At 40.9% G+C, this 19,312-nt stretch overlaps 1 protein-coding gene across 4 annotated transcripts in view; it reads left to right on the top strand.

The window, feature by feature from the left end:
* tafa1b (TAFA chemokine like family member 1b) overlaps positions 1-19,039 on the top strand; it is a 175,970-nt gene extending 156,931 nt beyond the window's left edge. For 3 of the 4 annotated variants that reach the window (XM_032548816.1, XM_032548815.1, XM_032548814.1), the window contains 3 exons: positions 8,133-8,257; positions 9,354-9,445; positions 17,786-19,039. In XM_032548816.1, coding sequence (XP_032404707.1) covers positions 8,133-8,257; positions 9,354-9,380 — 152 coding nt within the window. In that variant the 3' untranslated portion in view covers positions 9,381-9,445; positions 17,786-19,039. The remainder of the gene's footprint in view (positions 1-8,132; positions 8,258-9,353; positions 9,446-17,785) is intronic. The other variant, XM_032548817.1, reaches the window with a different exon arrangement.
* Positions 19,040-19,312: the final 273 nt, after the last annotated feature.

Raw genomic sequence — 19,312 nt, 5'->3', positions numbered from 1 at the left:
TTAATAATGGCGTAATATTTAAAATTTGAAATTCTTCACTGGATGAGACAACACATCATTTAAACTCAGTGGTTGAAGATACAAACCGTTTCCATCAACTATAGGACTAACAAACGAGGAGGGAAATTAGCACTAGGAATAAATTCATATTTATACCTATTGCTCCAAACAAAAGGGAATGAAATGAAACAAATGTGTGCAAAACTTTGTCGACGTTCCACTAATGTTGAAAACTCATCCGAGCGCAAAAGTTGTCATTGAAAATCTTGAGTATTTTCAAAAGTGCCATTTAAGTCAGTAAGCAAATTAATTTTTGTAATTCCAATTTGAGCAATAATATGGTGAACAAAAACGCAGCTAAATGAAAGCCCCAATTGTCAGGTTTTTTTTTGGCTAACAGTTTTGAAAACCATGCTTGTTTGTTTTTTTCTATTACGTAGAAAAGCTCCAGCTGAAAGTTATTGTCTTTTTCTGTGTCAGTGGAGCCCCATGGGCTGAAGCTGCAGTCTGTGAGGGATTACAGATTACAGGAGCCAGTGGTCTGTCCCCACAGCGGTGCACCAGCCCGGCCCAGATGGAGCTCTCTCCCCAGGTCCTTGTATTATTAATGTTCCATCGAGATGAGGAACGACGCCGTAGCCCAGCTCATCTCGCCCGCTCCCCGGAGGACACCTGCTGCCTCTGTATCATACACAGGTTACATATCTATTAGACGAAACATTCTATATAAATAGCCGGCGCGCTGACGTAACAAATCACACGCCGATCTCCAGAGGTCGCTTGGACAATGTTTGAAGCATGGAGCAATGAACGCTCCTTCATCTTTAAGAAACATTTCAGAAAGAGACTTTTTCCCCCCAATGATCTCTATTACCGGTCATTAGCATCAAACTCCAACATCAAAGCACCTAGGAGATCAGACTCATTGTCGAGTGTTTACTGACGTGCGGCGATGGCCCACATGGGATTCTTACCGCCCGCTGTTTGTAACTGTTTGGCCCGATATTAATATACGGGGATGTGACGACAGCTTACACAGAGGCATCAACCTCGGCGGGGGGTCTGCTGTCAGAGCGCCCTTATAAGGTGAATTGATTATCAGCTTTGACAAGGAAAATGATGTCCCAGTTCTGTCAGGGCCAGCAGAACTCCAAGTGAAGCAGATCCCTTTCAAGAAGTGAAACGCTTACATCTCTCCTGCCTCGCCGGACCAATAACAGCCGCTTGGATTAGGCGCTCATCACTGCACCATTGCCTTTATCCCTCTGTAGCAGACATCCAAACCACAAGCCAAAGCATGGGCATAACACACACACACACACACACACATGCATATCCAGTTATTGTCTCAACACAGACAGGCCGATGCTTTAACACGCACCGACGCTTTGTGCTGTCGTGAAGCTGCTGCATTAGCAAAGGCTTTCAGTAGGAGACACACGCAGATGCCCGCTCACTGTTGATCACTGAAGGGTAATGAACCCTTCTGTTCCACTACAGACATACATAGCAGCGCGTGACAGGTTTTGATGCTACATTTGAGATATATCCAGAGGGCTTAAGGGGGAGTGATCTCATTAGCTCACCTTTATACTGCAGCAACTCTCGCCCAGTGTCAAAAATCTTTCTGGGACTGGCGGGAAGGATACGCTCAAAATGCAAGAGCCGCTGTCTTTGTGATATAAAAGGTAGCACTTTTTATACGGGAGTGTAACTAGTTTCTATCTTTGGGGTCTGTTCAAGAGTTAAAACAGAGCTGTGATTGGTTTGTTAAAATTTAAGAATGGTATAAGTTAGGGGTCTCAAACTCCAGGACTCAAAGGTCGGTCTCCTGTAACTTTTAGACGCGTCTCTTCTTCAGCACACCTGACTCCAATATTAGCTCATTAGCATAGTTCTGCAGAACCTGGCTGTATGCTAAATGAGAGAGGCAGTTTAGCCATTTAATTAGGACAAAGGACACATATAAAAGTTACAATACTGTGGCCCTCAAGGACTGGAGCTTGAAAGTACTGGTATATAAGGCAAGGGTGTCATTTCAGAATCTGACTCCTTGTCTCTATAGTAGAGTGACTATAGTGGATGGGAATAGGAAGCTAATTCTGTATTTATCCACATGTTGGTTGATGGTGGCGACGGTGGTAGGATTTCGTCCCGTAATCGGTGGGTTACCGGTTTGAGCAACATCCACCTCTGTTGTTGTGTCCTTGGACGAGAAACCTAACCTGTCGGCGTGCCGTGGTGGCGTAGTGGTTAGCGCGACCCATATTTGGAGGCCTTCAGTCCTTGACGCGGCCGTCGCGGGTTCGACTCCCAGACCCGACAATATTTGCCGCATGTCTTCCCTCCTCTCCTTCCCCGTTTCCTGTCAGCCTACTGTCATATAAGGGACACTAGAGCCCACAAAAGACCCCCTGGAGGGGTAAAAAAACCCCAAAAAACTAACCTGTCTTGTCTGCTGGTGGTGGTCAGAAGGGACAATAGCACGATATCTGTCTTGGTTAAGTCACACTGCGCCAGGGCAGCTGTGTTTACAATCAACTTGCCATCATCAGCGTGTGTGTTTAGTTGCACTAAAATGGCAACGACTGATTTCACTGTAAAGCGCCTTTGAGTGTCCAAATAAGTCAGATGTCACAGGTAGCGAGTCCATCATCTGATAAAGAAAACGAGTGGAAAAATGAAAAGTTAAGACATGGGTGGGTTACAAAGAGTATTGATCAGAGGTTCATTTAACACAAGTAAAATGGTGAAAAACTGTCTCACAATGTAAAACGTGGGAGTGGCAACAGTCTGCTGCGAGGGTAACAGGAGGATGGGCGGAGGTAAACACAGGTCGAAAACAAAACGTTAAAGCTAAATTCACTGCATTCCTTTGCTGAACCAGTGAATCATGCAGGACTCACACACAGCCCTTGAGACATGTCTTTGGACACCGCTTGTGTACATCAAAGCGTACTCAGTTGTACACGCAAACTCTCTCCGGAACTGAGAATCTTTGGCAAGACTTGAAAATTGATATTCACACGTTCTCTCTAGCCAGTCTAAATGATCTATTATGCAAGAAGTGTTTGAAAACACGTCAGCTTCAATGTCTGCAAAGATGGTAAAGATATACCCCAAAACACTTCCAACTGCAATGCAATGCATTGAGTCAGACAGGCTAAATGCAAATGGATGCCACACTTTTCAGATTTTCGTTGGTTTAGAAAAGTAAATTGAAATCCGCGTATCGTTTTCCCTCCACTTCTTTGTTCTCCACTGCTTGCAGATCACACAAGAGTCCACTAAATGCACTGACTTATGGTTGTGATGTCATGAAATGAGGAAAGGGTGACATAATACGACTACTCTTTGTAAATCTAGGATTTAATTTGAATTTCAGAATCAGAATGGGGGAGAAAGAAAGCACAGAAGTGGCTGTTTTTCAAGTCTGAAGGTGCTGCGGTGCGGTCATTATGAATTCAGTAATTCAGAAAGGCTGGGGTGATTATGAAGCCAAACATTATTTTCTGAATAGCTAATCAAAACTTGGCACTCTCCTTTTCCGGACTTGCTAAGATTAATGTCGAATAATGACTCTCTAATTCTGACCTCGGGTTCAGGGGGACAAGTCTCAATTCTCCAGTAATTATACGCCGGCTCCATTTTCTCCATACTCCTCTGACCTCTCCCACTGCTTCACTGCTTTTCTTTTCTTTTTTTCTTTTAGTTGAATTCTGGCTCACCTACTTTTGTCTCATTTTAATGGAAATATTTTCCCTACTTAAGTCAGTCATCGTGGGTTGACGAAATACGCCCGGGATCAGTTGGTCGACTTCTCAAACTTTCTATACGTGAGTTTCCCTTTGGGATGGCATCGATGGGGAACAAAAAAAAAAAAAAAAAATAGCAACAGCTGGGGGGAAAGCTCTCATTTTCATTCCTATTTGAATCTATAGTCAGCTGAGCGCCCATCCTGGCCTCTCCCAGTTAAAAAACATTAAGCGTTCATTAAGGCTGCAGACACGTTTTCACATTTTGACACAGACACAGATCAATTCTCCATCTCATTCGTCAAGGCGCTCAGACGCTCTGCTACCTGGCAGGTATGTGTCAGCGAGTTCAATCCATCACTGAACCTCCCCGCCGGAGAACTGACAGATGCACTTGTAAAAAGGTCCATCTATTCATGTTTTCCAATCAATTCAAGTCCCCACCCCTCGCCTGTTTGTCTATCAGAGCTTAAAAAGTCCAACCTGCTTCATGGCCGACATAACAAGTAGCCATCCTTCCACTGTCTGTTTTTTTTTTTTTTTTTTTTTTGCTGATTAATTCACCCGCATCTGTCATCTGTGACAGTTTGCCGAAGCTGCTGTAAAGGAACTTAAGGATTTTTTGTTAAACAGCATCGACGCGCTAATTCAAACTAAAGTAAACAGATCTTTGTCAGTCAAAAAATCAGGAGAAGAACTTCGAGATCCGTCCGGTCTCCTCGCAGAGGAAGAGTGAAGCTTGCCGATGTAATCGCAAAGGTCGCGCCCTGCGAGCTGACGGGCGGCGAGTAGTAAAATAAAACGACTGTCGGGGGTGAGCGGTCACTTCCCCAGCGGTCAAGGTGAAAGTCGGGTGTCCTGGCCCTGGCGCAGCGAAAAACAAAAAGTCACATTGTTCCCTCTTGGAACCAGGGTGTCGTTAAAAATTGTTGCAAAGTTTTCCTGGATGGATCTTTTGTGTAGGTGTGTGTGCGTGGGCGTGCGCGGGGTGTGTGTGTGTGTGTGTTTTTCCTGTCCTGGTGGGTCAGGTTGCCTTGCAGTGTCAGGTCACCAGCTGTGTTTGCACTACAATTGTGAGCAAACTTCGTCTATATTCTACTAATGGCGAAAAAACAGAATTTCGCAATTCTGGTTTTTCCACTAAATAAATGAAATTAAAATCACGTGTGAATAAGCTTCGTTGTGATTCGTTATGATGAATTTTTGTAAATCATATGCTCTATAAATTTCATTTTCTTAGGGCAGTTCAAATATACTTAGTTTAGAACCAAAATTTGTAATCAATTTTTAGAATGGGAATTGTTTAGATTACTATAGTAGCTTAATTTAAGATATTAAGAACACACTGGCAGGCGTGGTTTACGTCTTTTGTTCGTCAAACGCCCGGTGTGTACATGGGAAGTTTTGTAAATTGATTTTTTGACTACTTTTTGAACTGGTAACATCAGAATTTGTGCAATTTTAGGGTTAACGAGTGATGGCTTCACTAATGACAGTGACTGGATGAGTTCCTCTCATTGCTTCTTTCCACTTTTGTTTGGTTTTCATGTTTATCAGCTTGCTGGCTGCCTTTGTTGCTAATTTGCTTCATGTTGTGAGTTGTGAACTTTGGATATGTTCTTTTGTAAACAAGAACATTAAAAAAAAACCATCATCATATTGAGTTGCTTTAGATTTTGTGGTTGTAGTGTGTAAATTGCAGCATGCTAGTATCCGGAAGTGAGTTATTTTTTGTGCACACCTTTTTCCTTCGTGTTGCTTCTGCTCATGATCCACTAATGGTTGGTCGGTAACCTTGGCAACACATGCTGGAGGGCAATTGAATATTTTAGTAAAAAGATTCAAATGACGACTACAGTTGTCTAACTTCTCTCAGGCACACTGCAGTTTGACCTTCGCCTTGTGGTTTATTTATTTTTATTTTTTTGTCAGAATGATAAAAGAAGAGCTCTTCATTCTGAATGTTGGCAGCAAGCATGAGAAGTAAACAAACAGCTTCTCAGTAAGGATTCGGCTGTGGAGGAAGAGTGGAATTACAAACCACTATAGACTTTGAACTTCTTACGTCTGCCGTCAGACAACTGAAGTGGAGGAGAGCGGAAAAACAAACTATTTCAAACGTGGATAATAAAATAATAAGAAGCTGGCTTTTGAATTTTCACTGTGATTTATTCCTGAAAGAAATTCTCACTGTAGGACATTTTGATTTGAAAAAAAAAAATCCCAAAAGTTCAAATGAGTCAAATGACTATCTGAAAGTCCCCCAAAAAATGAGGATGAAAACAAAATCAACTTCTCTGCAGTTTCTTGCAATAGTATTTTTGTCCCTTGAACATTTTTCACATCTTGCTACTTTACAAGTACAATGTTTTTTATTGGGACTTCAAAACGTTACAAATAAAAAAACTCTCAAAAAGCTGTAGCAATATACCCCAAAATGCTTCCAGCTGTCATTTCAGAAGAATAGCTGCTCTGCTCCAAAGAATCCCAAATTGAATTCATTGTATTTTTCTGGTCGTAACATGACGAGTGGTATTAATTAGACCTAAGTTTCAAATCTCTGCCTGGATATTTTTGTTTATTTTCATTTTACGCAGTTCTTTATGTGTCCTGTGAGTAAGTATATTTGCCCATATCTCCATAACTGGAAAGGTCCAGTTTCATAACAACTGGACCTTTTAATATCTAGCAAGTTATTTTCACAATTTACCGTCTTGGACGAGTCCTTAAAAGAGCGCCCCCTCAGATTAATTTCACTCCCCGTCTTCCCTTTCAGAAACTGTTGGAATTTGTCACATAGCGCAAAGTGCACCGCAAAAACTGAAATCTTAGTAAGATTAAATATCTTAAATTAAGGAGATTTATGCTTGTTTTCTTTCTGACAAGATCATTTTTCTCACCAAGAGGGTTTTATGTTAGAATATTTTTCTTATTTTAAGTGTTTTTGTACTTAGTTATCTCAGTAAGATATAAAAGCTTGAAACTTAAGAAAATATTACTTATTATGAGTAAATATATACTAGAAACTAGAATATCAATAGATACAAAGCAAACTTCAAGTCTAGAACTTATTTTGTCTAAGTGAAATTTTCTTATTTCAAGCACAAGAAAGAAATCACTTAACAAAATCTCTTCAGATAATTAAAACAGACTATGAGGCGGAATTACGGTACTGCATATTTTGTTGGATCGTCGGTGCTCCTTTCAGTCTGGAAGGGTTAATGTGTGTGGGGGTGAGTGTATATGCTGTTTTACTTTGTTCGACCTTTTAGTGCTGTGTTCAAAGTCTGTTTTATACTGTAAATGCTAAAATGCTGTGAGGAACGAGGGATTTATTAAATCCAGAGAACTCCACAGTCAATAACTGAATACTGTAGACAAATCCCGGCTTATGCCCACAAGGTTTTTACATATATTTCTTTCTCATGCAGTGAAAGATACCCACCTTTTGAGCATATATGTTCAACAAGGAGAACACACATGAACATGAGAGCACACATCCAGAGACTCGAAAGAAAAACAGGAAAGGAGGGGGAGGTTTGATGAGAAACGGAAAAAGATATTTGTTTTTGTCAGACAGCTTCGGGACGAATCTAGTAGATGTTAATGAGAGGCAATTAGTTTTGATTAAAAATGAGATTGCTCCCTTACTTCCAATGGAGCTATATCAAAACAAAAACAATGATTAATTTTTGCTGGTTTAAGACATTATTGTGGAGAGCAGAACTACCCAGGCAGCGAGGTTACAACAGCTCCGAGGCCAAAGTGGAGAGGAAAATAATCATTTAGAGACGGAGCAAAGCTCTCGTGTGGCGATGCTCATAACGTAGCGAGTTAAAAGTTGTGGATGAAAAAGACGTACATGAAATGTTTTAGAGTTTGGATAGGTACAGCTACTTGTTGAAGTGTTCATATCTCCTACCCTTTTTGGTAATACTTTATTTGAAGGCGTGTGGATAAGACTGGCATGAGACTGTCATAAACATGACGTAGCACCTGTCATGAAGATGAAGGAGTCTTTATGAATGATTATGACTGTTGTCCTGAAGTTTCATTCTGTAAATAATGAGACTCTAAAAGTCTAAAAGGTGCTCTAAAAGTTCATTAAAAGTGTAAATTTTGCATTATTCAGTAAATAATGACACATTTAATGCAAAGTTTCATTAAAACTTTCATTAAAAGTGTCATTATTTACCAAATGACACTTCATGACAACAATCATGAAGATCAAATCTTACAGTTAGCTATAAAAGAAGCAATAAATAGTTCTTATCTTTAACTCCATATCGCCCATCTCTAGTACATATGTGTCTGTCTTTGTTCCAGACTTACTTCTTTTTTTTTTTTTGTCTATGGGTCTGTGCTCTCCCTCTGCAGCGTCCATTGTAATTGGGAAGTGGTGGTGTGAGATGGAACCGTGTCTGGAGGGAGAAGAGTGCAAGACTCTGCCTGACAACTCTGGATGGATGTGCTCATCTGGGAACAAGATCAAGACCACAAGGGTGAGAGCTCACACACGCTGCGCTGAAAACGTGTCGACATGCAACACACCTATGCTCCCATAACACACACTCACGTATGCAGGAGACGTCCAAACGCTCGCTGTGAGTGTGTGTGTACTTGTTTCAGGTCTTTTAGCCCCGACACACAAGCGTGAACGTATTACCGTTATCCCAAAGAGACATACAAGTCAGTTTAAATCAGCCACATTTATCTCTCAAAGTGTATCTCAACACTTTATTGAACAGCATTTCCGTCACTTCCTGCTTCTGTAAGAAGTTCTGCGATTTTTGCAGATTATTCTGACGTAGGTCTGGGCCTTCGGTACGACAAGGTGTGGTTCTGTTCTGGTAGGGCATCCAGGAGGAGGAACCGTAGCGTTAAACAGTAAACATGTAACCAAACAGGTGAACTCTACCTGAGGCCACATTCCTCTCAGAGATCAAATTAAGGACTAGTCTGCGTCTCTACTGCCTCTTAGCTGCATAAACTGACTCCAAACGCAGCATATGAATAGAAAAAGGAGGTAAAACCTAAAAGCAAGTTGTAATAAGTTGATCAGCTGAATTGCATGCTGATCAACTGTGTCTACCTTTCAGTGCTTAGACACAGTGACTTCAGATAAAAGCAGAGACTAATGAGATCGGAGGGGCAGCATTGGGCTTCCCGAGGCTGTTCTGTAGATTTGTTTGTTGTCATTTAGGGGTCAAAGTTGAGCTGGGCTCTCTCGAAGCCACCGCTGTCATAAATTTTCAGAGAGGACTTGGGGTCTTTTCAGCCCTTCAAGGTAAGGTTGAGCACTTAGATCTCTCTAAAGAATGCATCTCTAATTTTCAGTTCAGTCCTTTGCACAATTTGAAGTGAATCTTAAATGTAGCAAAACGTATTTTGATGAGTTTTGTTTTTTTTCCTTGTTTTTTTCCAGTTAGATCATGTAGGAATGTAACGTTCTGCACATAAAGGGAAAACAAAGCGACTCATTAAAACGGCTTTGGCCTAAAATCTCTAAAGAGGGCCAGTAAAAAGTCAGGCCTGAGGCTCCTTTTCAACCCAATACACACATGTCCTTCTTTTTCTTTCTTGACCCTCTCTTTGCAGAACACCCAGCCATACTCCCCTTTTTAGCTTCTGGAAGCAAAATGCAGAGGATGCGTCAACAGAAATTGAGCTGCATTCTTGCTTCTGTAAAGGTTAGTCTTTTTCTTAAGCTCTTCTGTCTTTTTTTTTTTTTTAATTATTATTGTTCTGTTGTCCTTCACATACATCGGTCCACATATATATGCGCTTTAAGTGTCAGGTGGTAGGAGTGTGACCGACTCATGTTCAGTGACTTCCCATTAACCTAAATACTCAGTGCGAAATAATCAAGTGTGTTTACATGCTGTGCATGATTAGGCAGGAGTGACACAAATACAGATCACACCGCCACCCACTGTAAATATTTATCATCCAGCGCAAGCAGCGCATGCATAAATGATGAGTAAGTTCTCATATTTTCTCACGGGAAAGATCACACATATATCACGAAACGGGTGGCGTCCCGGTGGGTTAGTGTTCAAATGGCGGCGCGGTGCCATGGAAACGCACTCACAGTCAGAGCCCCTCCTTCCTTTCATGGCCTCTTTTGTTCTGGACCCTGTTTTTCCTACCAGCCTCTGCGTATGTTTGATTATGGTGCCTCGCACTGGTCTGCCAGTCCCATTAGGGACTAATCTGCGTCCTGCTAGGTGCTCCTGTCGTTTCGTCTGTTCGTTCCTCCGAGTGTACGCAGGCCGTGTGTTTTTGCTTGATTTGCGCCACTGTTTTTGTGGGCACACAAAGTGAGATTGTGAGGCATGCCCCTTTCCGTTGTGTGGCGTGTTATCAGAGGCCACTCGATAGCCTTATTCCCCTTTAAGGGTCTTGTTGAAGCAGCTATCAGCGCGCAGCATAGCCCACAGGTTGCTTTTTTCTCCCTGCACTCTGGTCTCTTTTTCTTTTTCAATTAGCATTCATCGTCCATCTGCCTCTCTGGTCAAAATGTCACATCTGTTGCGATGTTGCAAAAGTATTGATACCTATTTGAATCTTTTCACATTTTTCACCTTTGCGGCGACAACCTTTGACGTGTTTTATTGGGATTTGATGTGATAGACCATGAGGAAGTGTAATCATCTTACACTGCATTCACAGCTGAAATGATGTGAGAGTTTGGCTCTATCTGCTCTGCTAAGCTAGGGAGGGAATTTTGTTGCTCATTCTGAAATAACTAAGGAAAGAAGGGACGGAATCTGTGAACGCTCGTTTTGAAATATCTGGCATATAATCCAGATTTGTTTTTATCTAAGTGGAGAAGAGAACAGATAGATCTTTTCAAAGTTTTGAATTTTGTTTTATCCAATGATTTCAACTCATTTACTGGATGGAATTTAATTTGTTGTAGTTGCAGTTTAGTCATTTTTATTGTAGTTTTACTCTAGTTTTGTTTTGATTCAGCTAAAATATTAATTTCCTTCATTGATCATTGTAATAAATCTTAAGGCCTTGTTTCATTTCTATTGCGGGAAATATGTATTCTGGGATCGATTGGATTCCAGTCTAGATTTTGCAGTACTCTGGCTCAAATTTGTTTCAACTATTAGTTGTTGAAGCAACTTTAAATCAACCATTAATGGCTGTGTTTCCATCTTGTCCCACCTTTCCATGTGACAAAAATGAGATGTTTGATTTAATATCTCTCAAATATTCCACCTGTTCATTCATAATTCTTCATTCTTGTAAATGTATTCTGTGTGAGTTTTATTTTTATTCAGTTTGTAGTCTGGTTTTTGTGCGAGGAAAAAGGGTTGCTGATGAAAAATTTGACCAACATTGAATGTTTTGGTCAACATGCAAAACACTGTTTGTGGCGGCAGGCAAACGTTGCACTTTAGCACCTGTAAGCTGAAACATAGTGTTGACGTAAGGGACAGAGTTAAAGAAACCTGGAAGAGAACCTGAAAAAGCTTTAATACGACCCGGGAGTCGAAACAGCAACCCTAAACTCACAGCTGGAGCTGTAATGGAATAGTTTTGATCAAATCAGTCTCTGGAGTTTTTCAACTGTTTTAGGGTCATTTTGATGAGCTGAATCCAAAAATCTCATTGGTTTTGCTCAATCAGGTCAACTTTATGAACTATGGATGCAACATGAGCATCAAAATGCACAACTTGTTCTCACATCTGGATCAGTTTCCTGAGAATCAGTGAGTGAAGAGCAGGAGGAGAGACTCCACCAGGACAGAAGAGAGACAGGGAATTTAGCACAATGAATAATAATGTTCAATTTATATGTACTTCTCCTTATCAGTGTTTATTATTCAATTTACAGAAATCCAACTTTGTAACATTTAATTAATATAATTAATTAGAGAAAAAAAAAAGATACTCCTAAAACATTTTTTGGATGAGAAATATTAACAGAATTGAAATGTCACAAAAATATCATCAGTTTAGTCAAAAGATGTGATTTCTCTAAATCAAATTAGATTAGAAACCTGACCTGATTGAGAAAAATGGATGTAATTTTTGCATTCAGTGGCGCAAAATAGTCCTAATTCAGTTGGAAAAACATAGACAGCTTCCAAAAAATATATATATATTTTTTTTACCCAGTGTAATCTGTGAGCTTTTAAAGATATGTTGTAAAAAGAAATTGGCAGATTTTTCCCCCCAGTTTTTTAGATTACACATTGTGTTGGTCTGTTACATAAAATCTGTTTGTTGCACAACAAAATGTAAAAAAAAAGGGAAAAAGTGAAACGGTGCCATACTTTTCTAAGACGCGGTGCGCGCTCCATCCACATCCAAACAACTTGCTCTGTTAGTTGCTATTATTTCCCCTTGCAGGGTTTTAGTTTGCTCTAAAACGGTCAGTAAATCACGATGCAACAGGTGTTTTAAGTTGAATTTCCATTTATCAATAAAATTGGCATGAAAAAGCAGGAAGCCAGTCAAAGTCAGTGGCTCAGACCCATGTTTCTCCCTTTTTATGTCTTTCAGAGAGGGAGTCCTTCACTGCCTGTTCTGTGTCAACAGACAGGACAGACGCTTTTGTTTGTGAGAGCAATGCTGAGGAGCAACCTCCAAAAAAAGTCCCGCCCGCCATTTATATGCATTACGGGTTTCGCTGGTCAAATAGTCTGATCTGTTTTTGCTTCAAAATAAAACTATAGGAACAACAAACAGCTGGAATTTAGAAAGAGAAAATGTTACTCTCCCTTATTTGAGGCTGTAAGAAACGATGGTTGTTTGATCACCTCCCTGTCTGTACAAGAGTAGAGATAAATATTTTGTCTGAATAAAGAGAAGAATGTAATGTAACCCTCACCAGACATCCTGTCAATTTTAATATTGTTTTTGAAATATTCTCCCTGCCCACGTAAACTCTGCAGTGGTTTCAGCTGTAAAAGGAAACAGAAATGCCAACCTTGATAAATGGCTCCGCTAGTTGGTATAAAGTCGGCCGATATGAAATTCACATGTAAAAAAACGCCACAGTTTTTACAAACACTTCATTAAAAATAACCAATAAAAGGAAACAGGAAAGCATGTATGATTCCTGCAGCTGCAGGAAAATATATTAAATACTATTAAATTGTACCTGTTTTATAATTACACTGATTTACACCTACTGAATTTAGCAGTTTTAAAGTGCTTCTTGTGAGGAATATTACCCACTTTAGATGTTTTGTTCTTTGTAGAATACGAGTTTTCCTTTTCAGCTCTGTTCAGGCCTGTCTCTTGCAATAGTTCCGGTTAGACGTCTTGATTTGTGCTCAGGTTCTGACCAGCATTTTTAACTCTCAGTACTCTCAGTTCTCCAAGCAAGTCACAGGACCGCTTGACATTCAGGGATTCTGCTAATGTTTTACTCGTGAGGGTGTAGCTGCAATACAGTGATAATGTTTCTGTCAGACGTTGTTCCAAGCCCATCAACTGTCTCACAACTCGACCCTCTTTAAATCAGTCCGCAGTGTGGTTTCAAACAAGATGCTTGATGTTTGGCCCTGAAAAACCACTTCAAGCTAATGCTACACGACTAGTATTTGGACAGGGATTTAAAATGCTCAAATCTTTTCTCCTTTATTTCATCGTCAACCATCTTTATTCTCACATGTTGCCGTAGCACTTTGTACGACCGTGACATAATTAGTTGAGGTGATGCAGGAATGATGTGCTTTATTTGGGTTAGACATGGAGGAAACACGATGTAGTAAAAGAGGTGATTTTCTTCTTTGACAAACTTTATGCTCACAAACAACAACTGCCATTGCTTCTGTTTTCTGGCTGACTTGGTTTGAGCTTTGGGTTGTTCTTCCTCGTATTTTTTTATTGCCAATTGTTTTAATATTCTACAACAAAATGATATCATGAAAACTTATACTATATTTAGGTAACTTTAACACATGATTATGTATGCGCTCTAATAAAAGTGATGGGTAGTGCCGCTTTAGCATCAACATCATGATTATCACTGGTTTTTTGTTTTTTTTACAAGCAGAAATATTTCTCTGGGAGGAGGAGAGCAGAGTTATTCTGTTTTCTGTAGTCCAGTAACTCTGGTACTTCCTCCAGCTTCTCAATCAAATCACAATAAACCACAGAAATGTTTATATCCTACCAGAAAATTTCTAAACTTTTGAAAGAGTCACTTGCTTCGCCTTGATTCTGGCAACTGGTCCGTTCCCATTACGAAGCATCGAACCTAAATAGACTGGCCTTATTTCATCATCATTTTTTTTTTTACTCCACAGCTGTTATGTGAGCCACATTCTTTTGTTAAAAGGAGCAGACAGCTCTTATTCAAATAAATAACCCATCTATGAGGTCAGTCTGAGAGCAACGAACTTGCAGATTCATCGTCAACCATCTTTATTCTCACATGTTGCCGTAGCACTTTGTACGACCGTGACATAATTAGTTGAGGTGATGCAGGAATGATGTGCTTGATCCCGCTGCTTCTGCTTATACAGCATCAACACTAAAGACAGGAAATTATACAGTATAACATCATAAATTATATATTAAGCATAAAAGACATGAGTTTTCTCAACAGCATGAGTCTGTAAAAAGACAGATGCAGAGCAGGCGGCCCTGATCCGTACTCCTCTGGCATATTTATAGAGGTTTTGAGTGAAGTAGTTCACTCTAAGTGGCCCCTAATTAATTTATATATATTTCTTTTCCCATTGTCACTGTTGCATTAAATAAATCTTGACTCATTTTGGTGTCTGGTGTCTTCTGTTTTTACGAGGGAGTGGTGTTTAGTGGAGCTGCGGGAAGCCGGTTCTCCACAGGCGCGACTGATTTGTTGAGCACTAAATAAGGAAGGAGAAGAGAGTCGACTATGTTTGCACTGAGGTCTTCCACCGAGGCAATTGTCCTTGGAGCCTACCAACTGTAGTCGGAGTAAATTACAATTTAATGCAGTAAACAAATTAGAATGCAGACATCTAATTTGCCGGCAACGACGAGCAGACAAGCAGGAAATCCTTGAGCAATCTACGGCTACCTGCCGGACTGTTCATTTCAAGGGGACTAAAACGAGCCGAGGACACGGTTAGTCTCTCTTACACGTCCGTGTGGGTTGATATTTCCATACCGCGTCTCTTTTTTCTGCTAACAAACCGCGAGGGGATTGGGGTTTTGAGACGGACCGTGATCCTTGATATGCGACCTGCTTCTGCTGCTGGTCTTGCAGAGGTAATTTTGATATGGCTGCCAGACAGCCGAGATGATACAGATGCAAATATGGGACAGACGAGCCGAAAGGATTACTGTGCCGGAGAAACATGGGAGAAAACAGGATTTTATTTTATTTTTTTTCAAGGATACACTTTGATGAGATCTGGAGGAAAATGTTTTAATCTAAAACAACTTTTAAAGCATCTATAGCACAATATCATTAGCAGATGATAAATAGATCAGCACTCTAATTGACTTAACTCTGGTTTGCAGGCGATTCAAATTCCTGCACTAACATGTATTTCTGCCTTTTAGACACTTTATGATAGATTCCCACCCAAAGAAATCACGTTTCTTTCTTTCTGGGAGAAAATACTTCAAAAAAACAAATCATCATACATATTAGGCATATCTAATGAAGTTAAATAGATATTTTGTTCCCCAAACCCTTTGATTGAAGTGATATCTTCTTCTACTGTCAGCAGATCAAACAGGCAGCATCTATATCATCTCTGAATGTCCAGGTTGCCTGAGTCTTGGCTGGACAGCAATATCTGTCCACCAGCCAGCCTATCTCCACACCAACCATTGCTATACTGGCCAATGGTTGGCATTAGTCCCACTACTTCTATTATCACTTTGGGTTTCAGCCCAGTGATGCCCCTCAAATCCAGGACATACAAATATAGACAATGCAGTGAGCAAACTGTTTAATTGCAAGCATAGAAGATGCCAGTGTGTCAGCTTGCTATGGAGCCAGTCAAAAACAAAACAACAGCAGTGTCTTAGTTGCAGTTTTACATGCTTGCAGCTGTAAATATCCTGTCCGGTGTATCACAAATCATTCCATAAATCATGTCTGGCTCGCTTTACAGTATGCATTTAACTTATAATTTTTTTTCACTGCATTATCTTGAAGAAGCAGAAAAACCGTAAAATCTGCCTTTAATTGTGTTCAATTGCTCATTTGATTTAGAGATCATTTGATCTCTAAATCATTAAATAGGACGAAAGGGAGGCAACAAACTGCAGAACTCCAGTAGATGCAGACATACTGCACATTGTTTTTATTGAGCTTCGTGTCGAGCGGGACGCTGAAAAGCTGAACGTTCAATAGCAGTCTCAAGGCTGCACAAAGCGCCACTGAAACGAGTTCATGTCTGCAGCTGATGATGAATTAAACGTCCCTGAACCGAAGTCACGGAGAGACGGCTCAGACTCGGCAGCGTGGGCTTCGATTTAGCAAGGCCAGAGTCATTTTTATCAGATTAGAGGAAAATCCGTAGCTGCGTTTGCCTGTCTGCTAATAGAGACGGTTGCAGGGACGTACAGGGTGTCTACATATGAAGAGACACCGTCGGTCATTTAACAAGGGTAATGACATAAACCAGACATACACAGCATGGAAACACACCGCGGTGTGTTCACTAGAGTCATTTCTCTTAGTGTTAAACAGCTCACACGAGCTTTTTAGCAGAAGGGCAAACCTGGAGATGAGACACAGGTTTACGGAGCTCTGGAGTTTGAAAAATCTCCTGGTCAATTCGCCCCTTTGCCAAAACACACCCATCTCTTACCCATCCGCTGCCAATTCATCCTAACTTACTTCCATTTTGCATCCAGGCGTTTAATCATTAAGTATATATTTTTTCTTTGTATTTTTATTGATTGTAGAGATGAAAAGTCATCAAATGCTGACTTGTAATCTAATTTAGTTGTATGGTTTTAGCTGGAAACTTTACATTAAATCAGGTTGCCATTGGTTACTGTTCTGATCCCTGTTTAAGCCATTTGACTCTGATGATATTTGAGTTTGGTTTAATCTTATACAACTCTAAATGACCTCCTACTTGTGGATATTAACTATTTGTCGTCCACCAGGCTCCAGGCATAACATTATGACCACCTGCTTAGTATCGAACCGTTATTTCCTTGTGGCATTGCAGATTATCTTCTGAAAGAGACCACAGACATCAGGAATGACATGCGAGTCGTATGCAACAAACTATGGTACAAAATGTATCCTGAAATATTTCATTGAGAACCTGCATGAACTTTGGCTGCATGGCCCTCAATGGCCATGACGCTGGTTTGGCCTCTCTTTCTTTATGGGACCAGTAAACTGGAAGCCAACCACATGAGATTCTTTGACAAAGTTGCTAGCCACTTTAATCAAGCTCGTCATGCCCTCAATGCCATTTTTTGCGTTTCCTTAGATAGAAAATAATTGTAATATTGGACTGAACCTAGTGAACTGTTTGATCAGTTGGAATGCATTGAAATGACTTTTTTGTAAGGTGCCTTTACATGAAGTGTTGTGAATTGGCACTATGTAAATAAACTGAATTGAACTGATCCCGGCTCTTGTCAAACTCACTGAAATCCTTAAACTCGCCGACCTTTTCTGTTTTTAACACATTAACTTGCTGTCAAACATCTCCAACATGATGCATGATGAAGGTGCGATCAGTATTATTCATGTCACAGTGGTCATAAAGTTAGGCCTTGGTGGAGTTGGATATAGCAAATTTCTGAGGATTGTTGGTTGTCGCAGCAGATACCAAACATCCTCTTGATGACTATGAATCGACCAATGATTGGTAGGAGATATTCTGCAGCACTATTTCATTCCCAGAAAATTATGGGACTAAAAGAATGAAATGGCTAAGGGACGAAGTGACCAACACCAGTTCAAAAGAGTCCTCTTGTTTTAGAAATAGCAGTTTTTTGCGGGGGGGTCTATCTCTTGCTCACTTTTACCTCTCTGCTCTCTCTAAGCATCTGTTTGTTCTCTCTCCTCTTCCTCTTCCACCCCTGTGTTTCAGATTCATCCCAGGACCTAACAGCGAGCTCCCGGTTGCAGGACTGCGCGCCAGGCTTTACACCCTTTCTGAACTTTTTGTCTCCTCCCGTTGAACTGACTAAAACTATCACATCCACGGCTACCGACTGGCTTACCCCGGGACCGCGGAAAGGATATCCATCCAGATAAAACAGCTTTGCTCACTTGGTGCCAAGGATTTGAAACAGCACTAATCCCCTGTTTGATCAATGAGCCCTGCGTCGGTGACTCTCTCCTCTTCCTGTGGCCAGTTTCCAACCTGCTCTCTTTCTGTTTCCTCACCCTGTCTTTACCTGAAAGCCTGATACAACTTAGCAGGGGCTCATTTAGAGGGTGGTCAAATATTTTGAAGATAATCTCCCGGCCCGCCCGGAAGGTGAACCGGTCGAGGGGTGCACACAAAACTAAACGTGAGATTCACACAAGTGGTTGCGCAGGGGAGTCAAATTGACCCTCATTTTCTGTTATTTCTGTGCAGAAATCATTCGTGTTTGACTCGCTGATGGAGACAGATGCCATTTCTGTGAGTGCAGGAGAGGCAGGACTTTCAGTAACTTGGACCTACTGGTTGCCTATGATGAGATACGAGAACTCTCCTTCTCCTGGTCTGACTTTACGGCCCCGAGCTTCATCCTCTATAAGGGACACGTTGACTTTTACTGCTGGGCATGCCCAATGTAGATTTCATGAGCACCACATTTATTTTATGTAAGATCATTTGTGTAAATAAACACATAAATACACAAAGTACGCTGTAAGATGACAGGTCCAAGAGGCTGATAAATGTGCCATCCTAATAACACATCGACCAGTTCCAAAAGGAGCCGCTTCACAATGTAAGCTTGTGTTGGGGGGGGGGGGGGGAAACGGCTGTGAATGAATTGTAATGATGAGTTCTGGGATGCTTTTTGTTTTTGTCATTCAGCGATGCTTTCGGCTGGGCACCGGCAACGCTTGATGAGGAAAAACAATGTATAGAATCGCCTCACGTGTGGAAGCAGAGCTGACAACACTTCTTGACCTTTGGGCCCAGATGCAGCAGGGACTCAGAGCAGCTGTGGATAAAATATGAGCATGATCATAAGAAACGGGCGTCGTGTCTCTCTCACGCACGGGAGACGGAAGATTTGCTTACAATGCCAGAGAGAAAGTATTAGTCCCAATGGAGAAAAATAGCTATCCCCCAGTAGATATAAGACAGCCTTATGAGAAATAAAATTTGTTTTCTATACTGAAATGTTGTCTGCCGTTTCTCCCGAACGTCGTCGTGAAAGATGTTCCTCTTATCACGGTTTGATATGTCGTAATATGTGGGTGGAAGATCTTGTCAGAGAATCATTTACATCATGTGATAACGTTGTGTGAGCAGAGTTGTTTTTTGGGGTTTTTTTGCTCGAGTAAACAGGCAATCAACATCGGCGCAAGGAGAGTTTGAAAATGACTTCCGGGCACAAGACACGGCGGTGTCTGCCGCAGTCACAAACGAATCTGCGATGCTTCATTTACACAA

The sequence above is a fragment of the Xiphophorus hellerii genome, chromosome 20 (genome assembly GCF_003331165.1).
Source record: "Xiphophorus hellerii strain 12219 chromosome 20, Xiphophorus_hellerii-4.1, whole genome shotgun sequence".
In the NCBI taxonomy this organism is placed as follows: Eukaryota; Metazoa; Chordata; class Actinopteri; order Cyprinodontiformes; family Poeciliidae; genus Xiphophorus; species Xiphophorus hellerii.
This window is presented reverse-complemented; position numbering and strand designations above follow the sequence as displayed.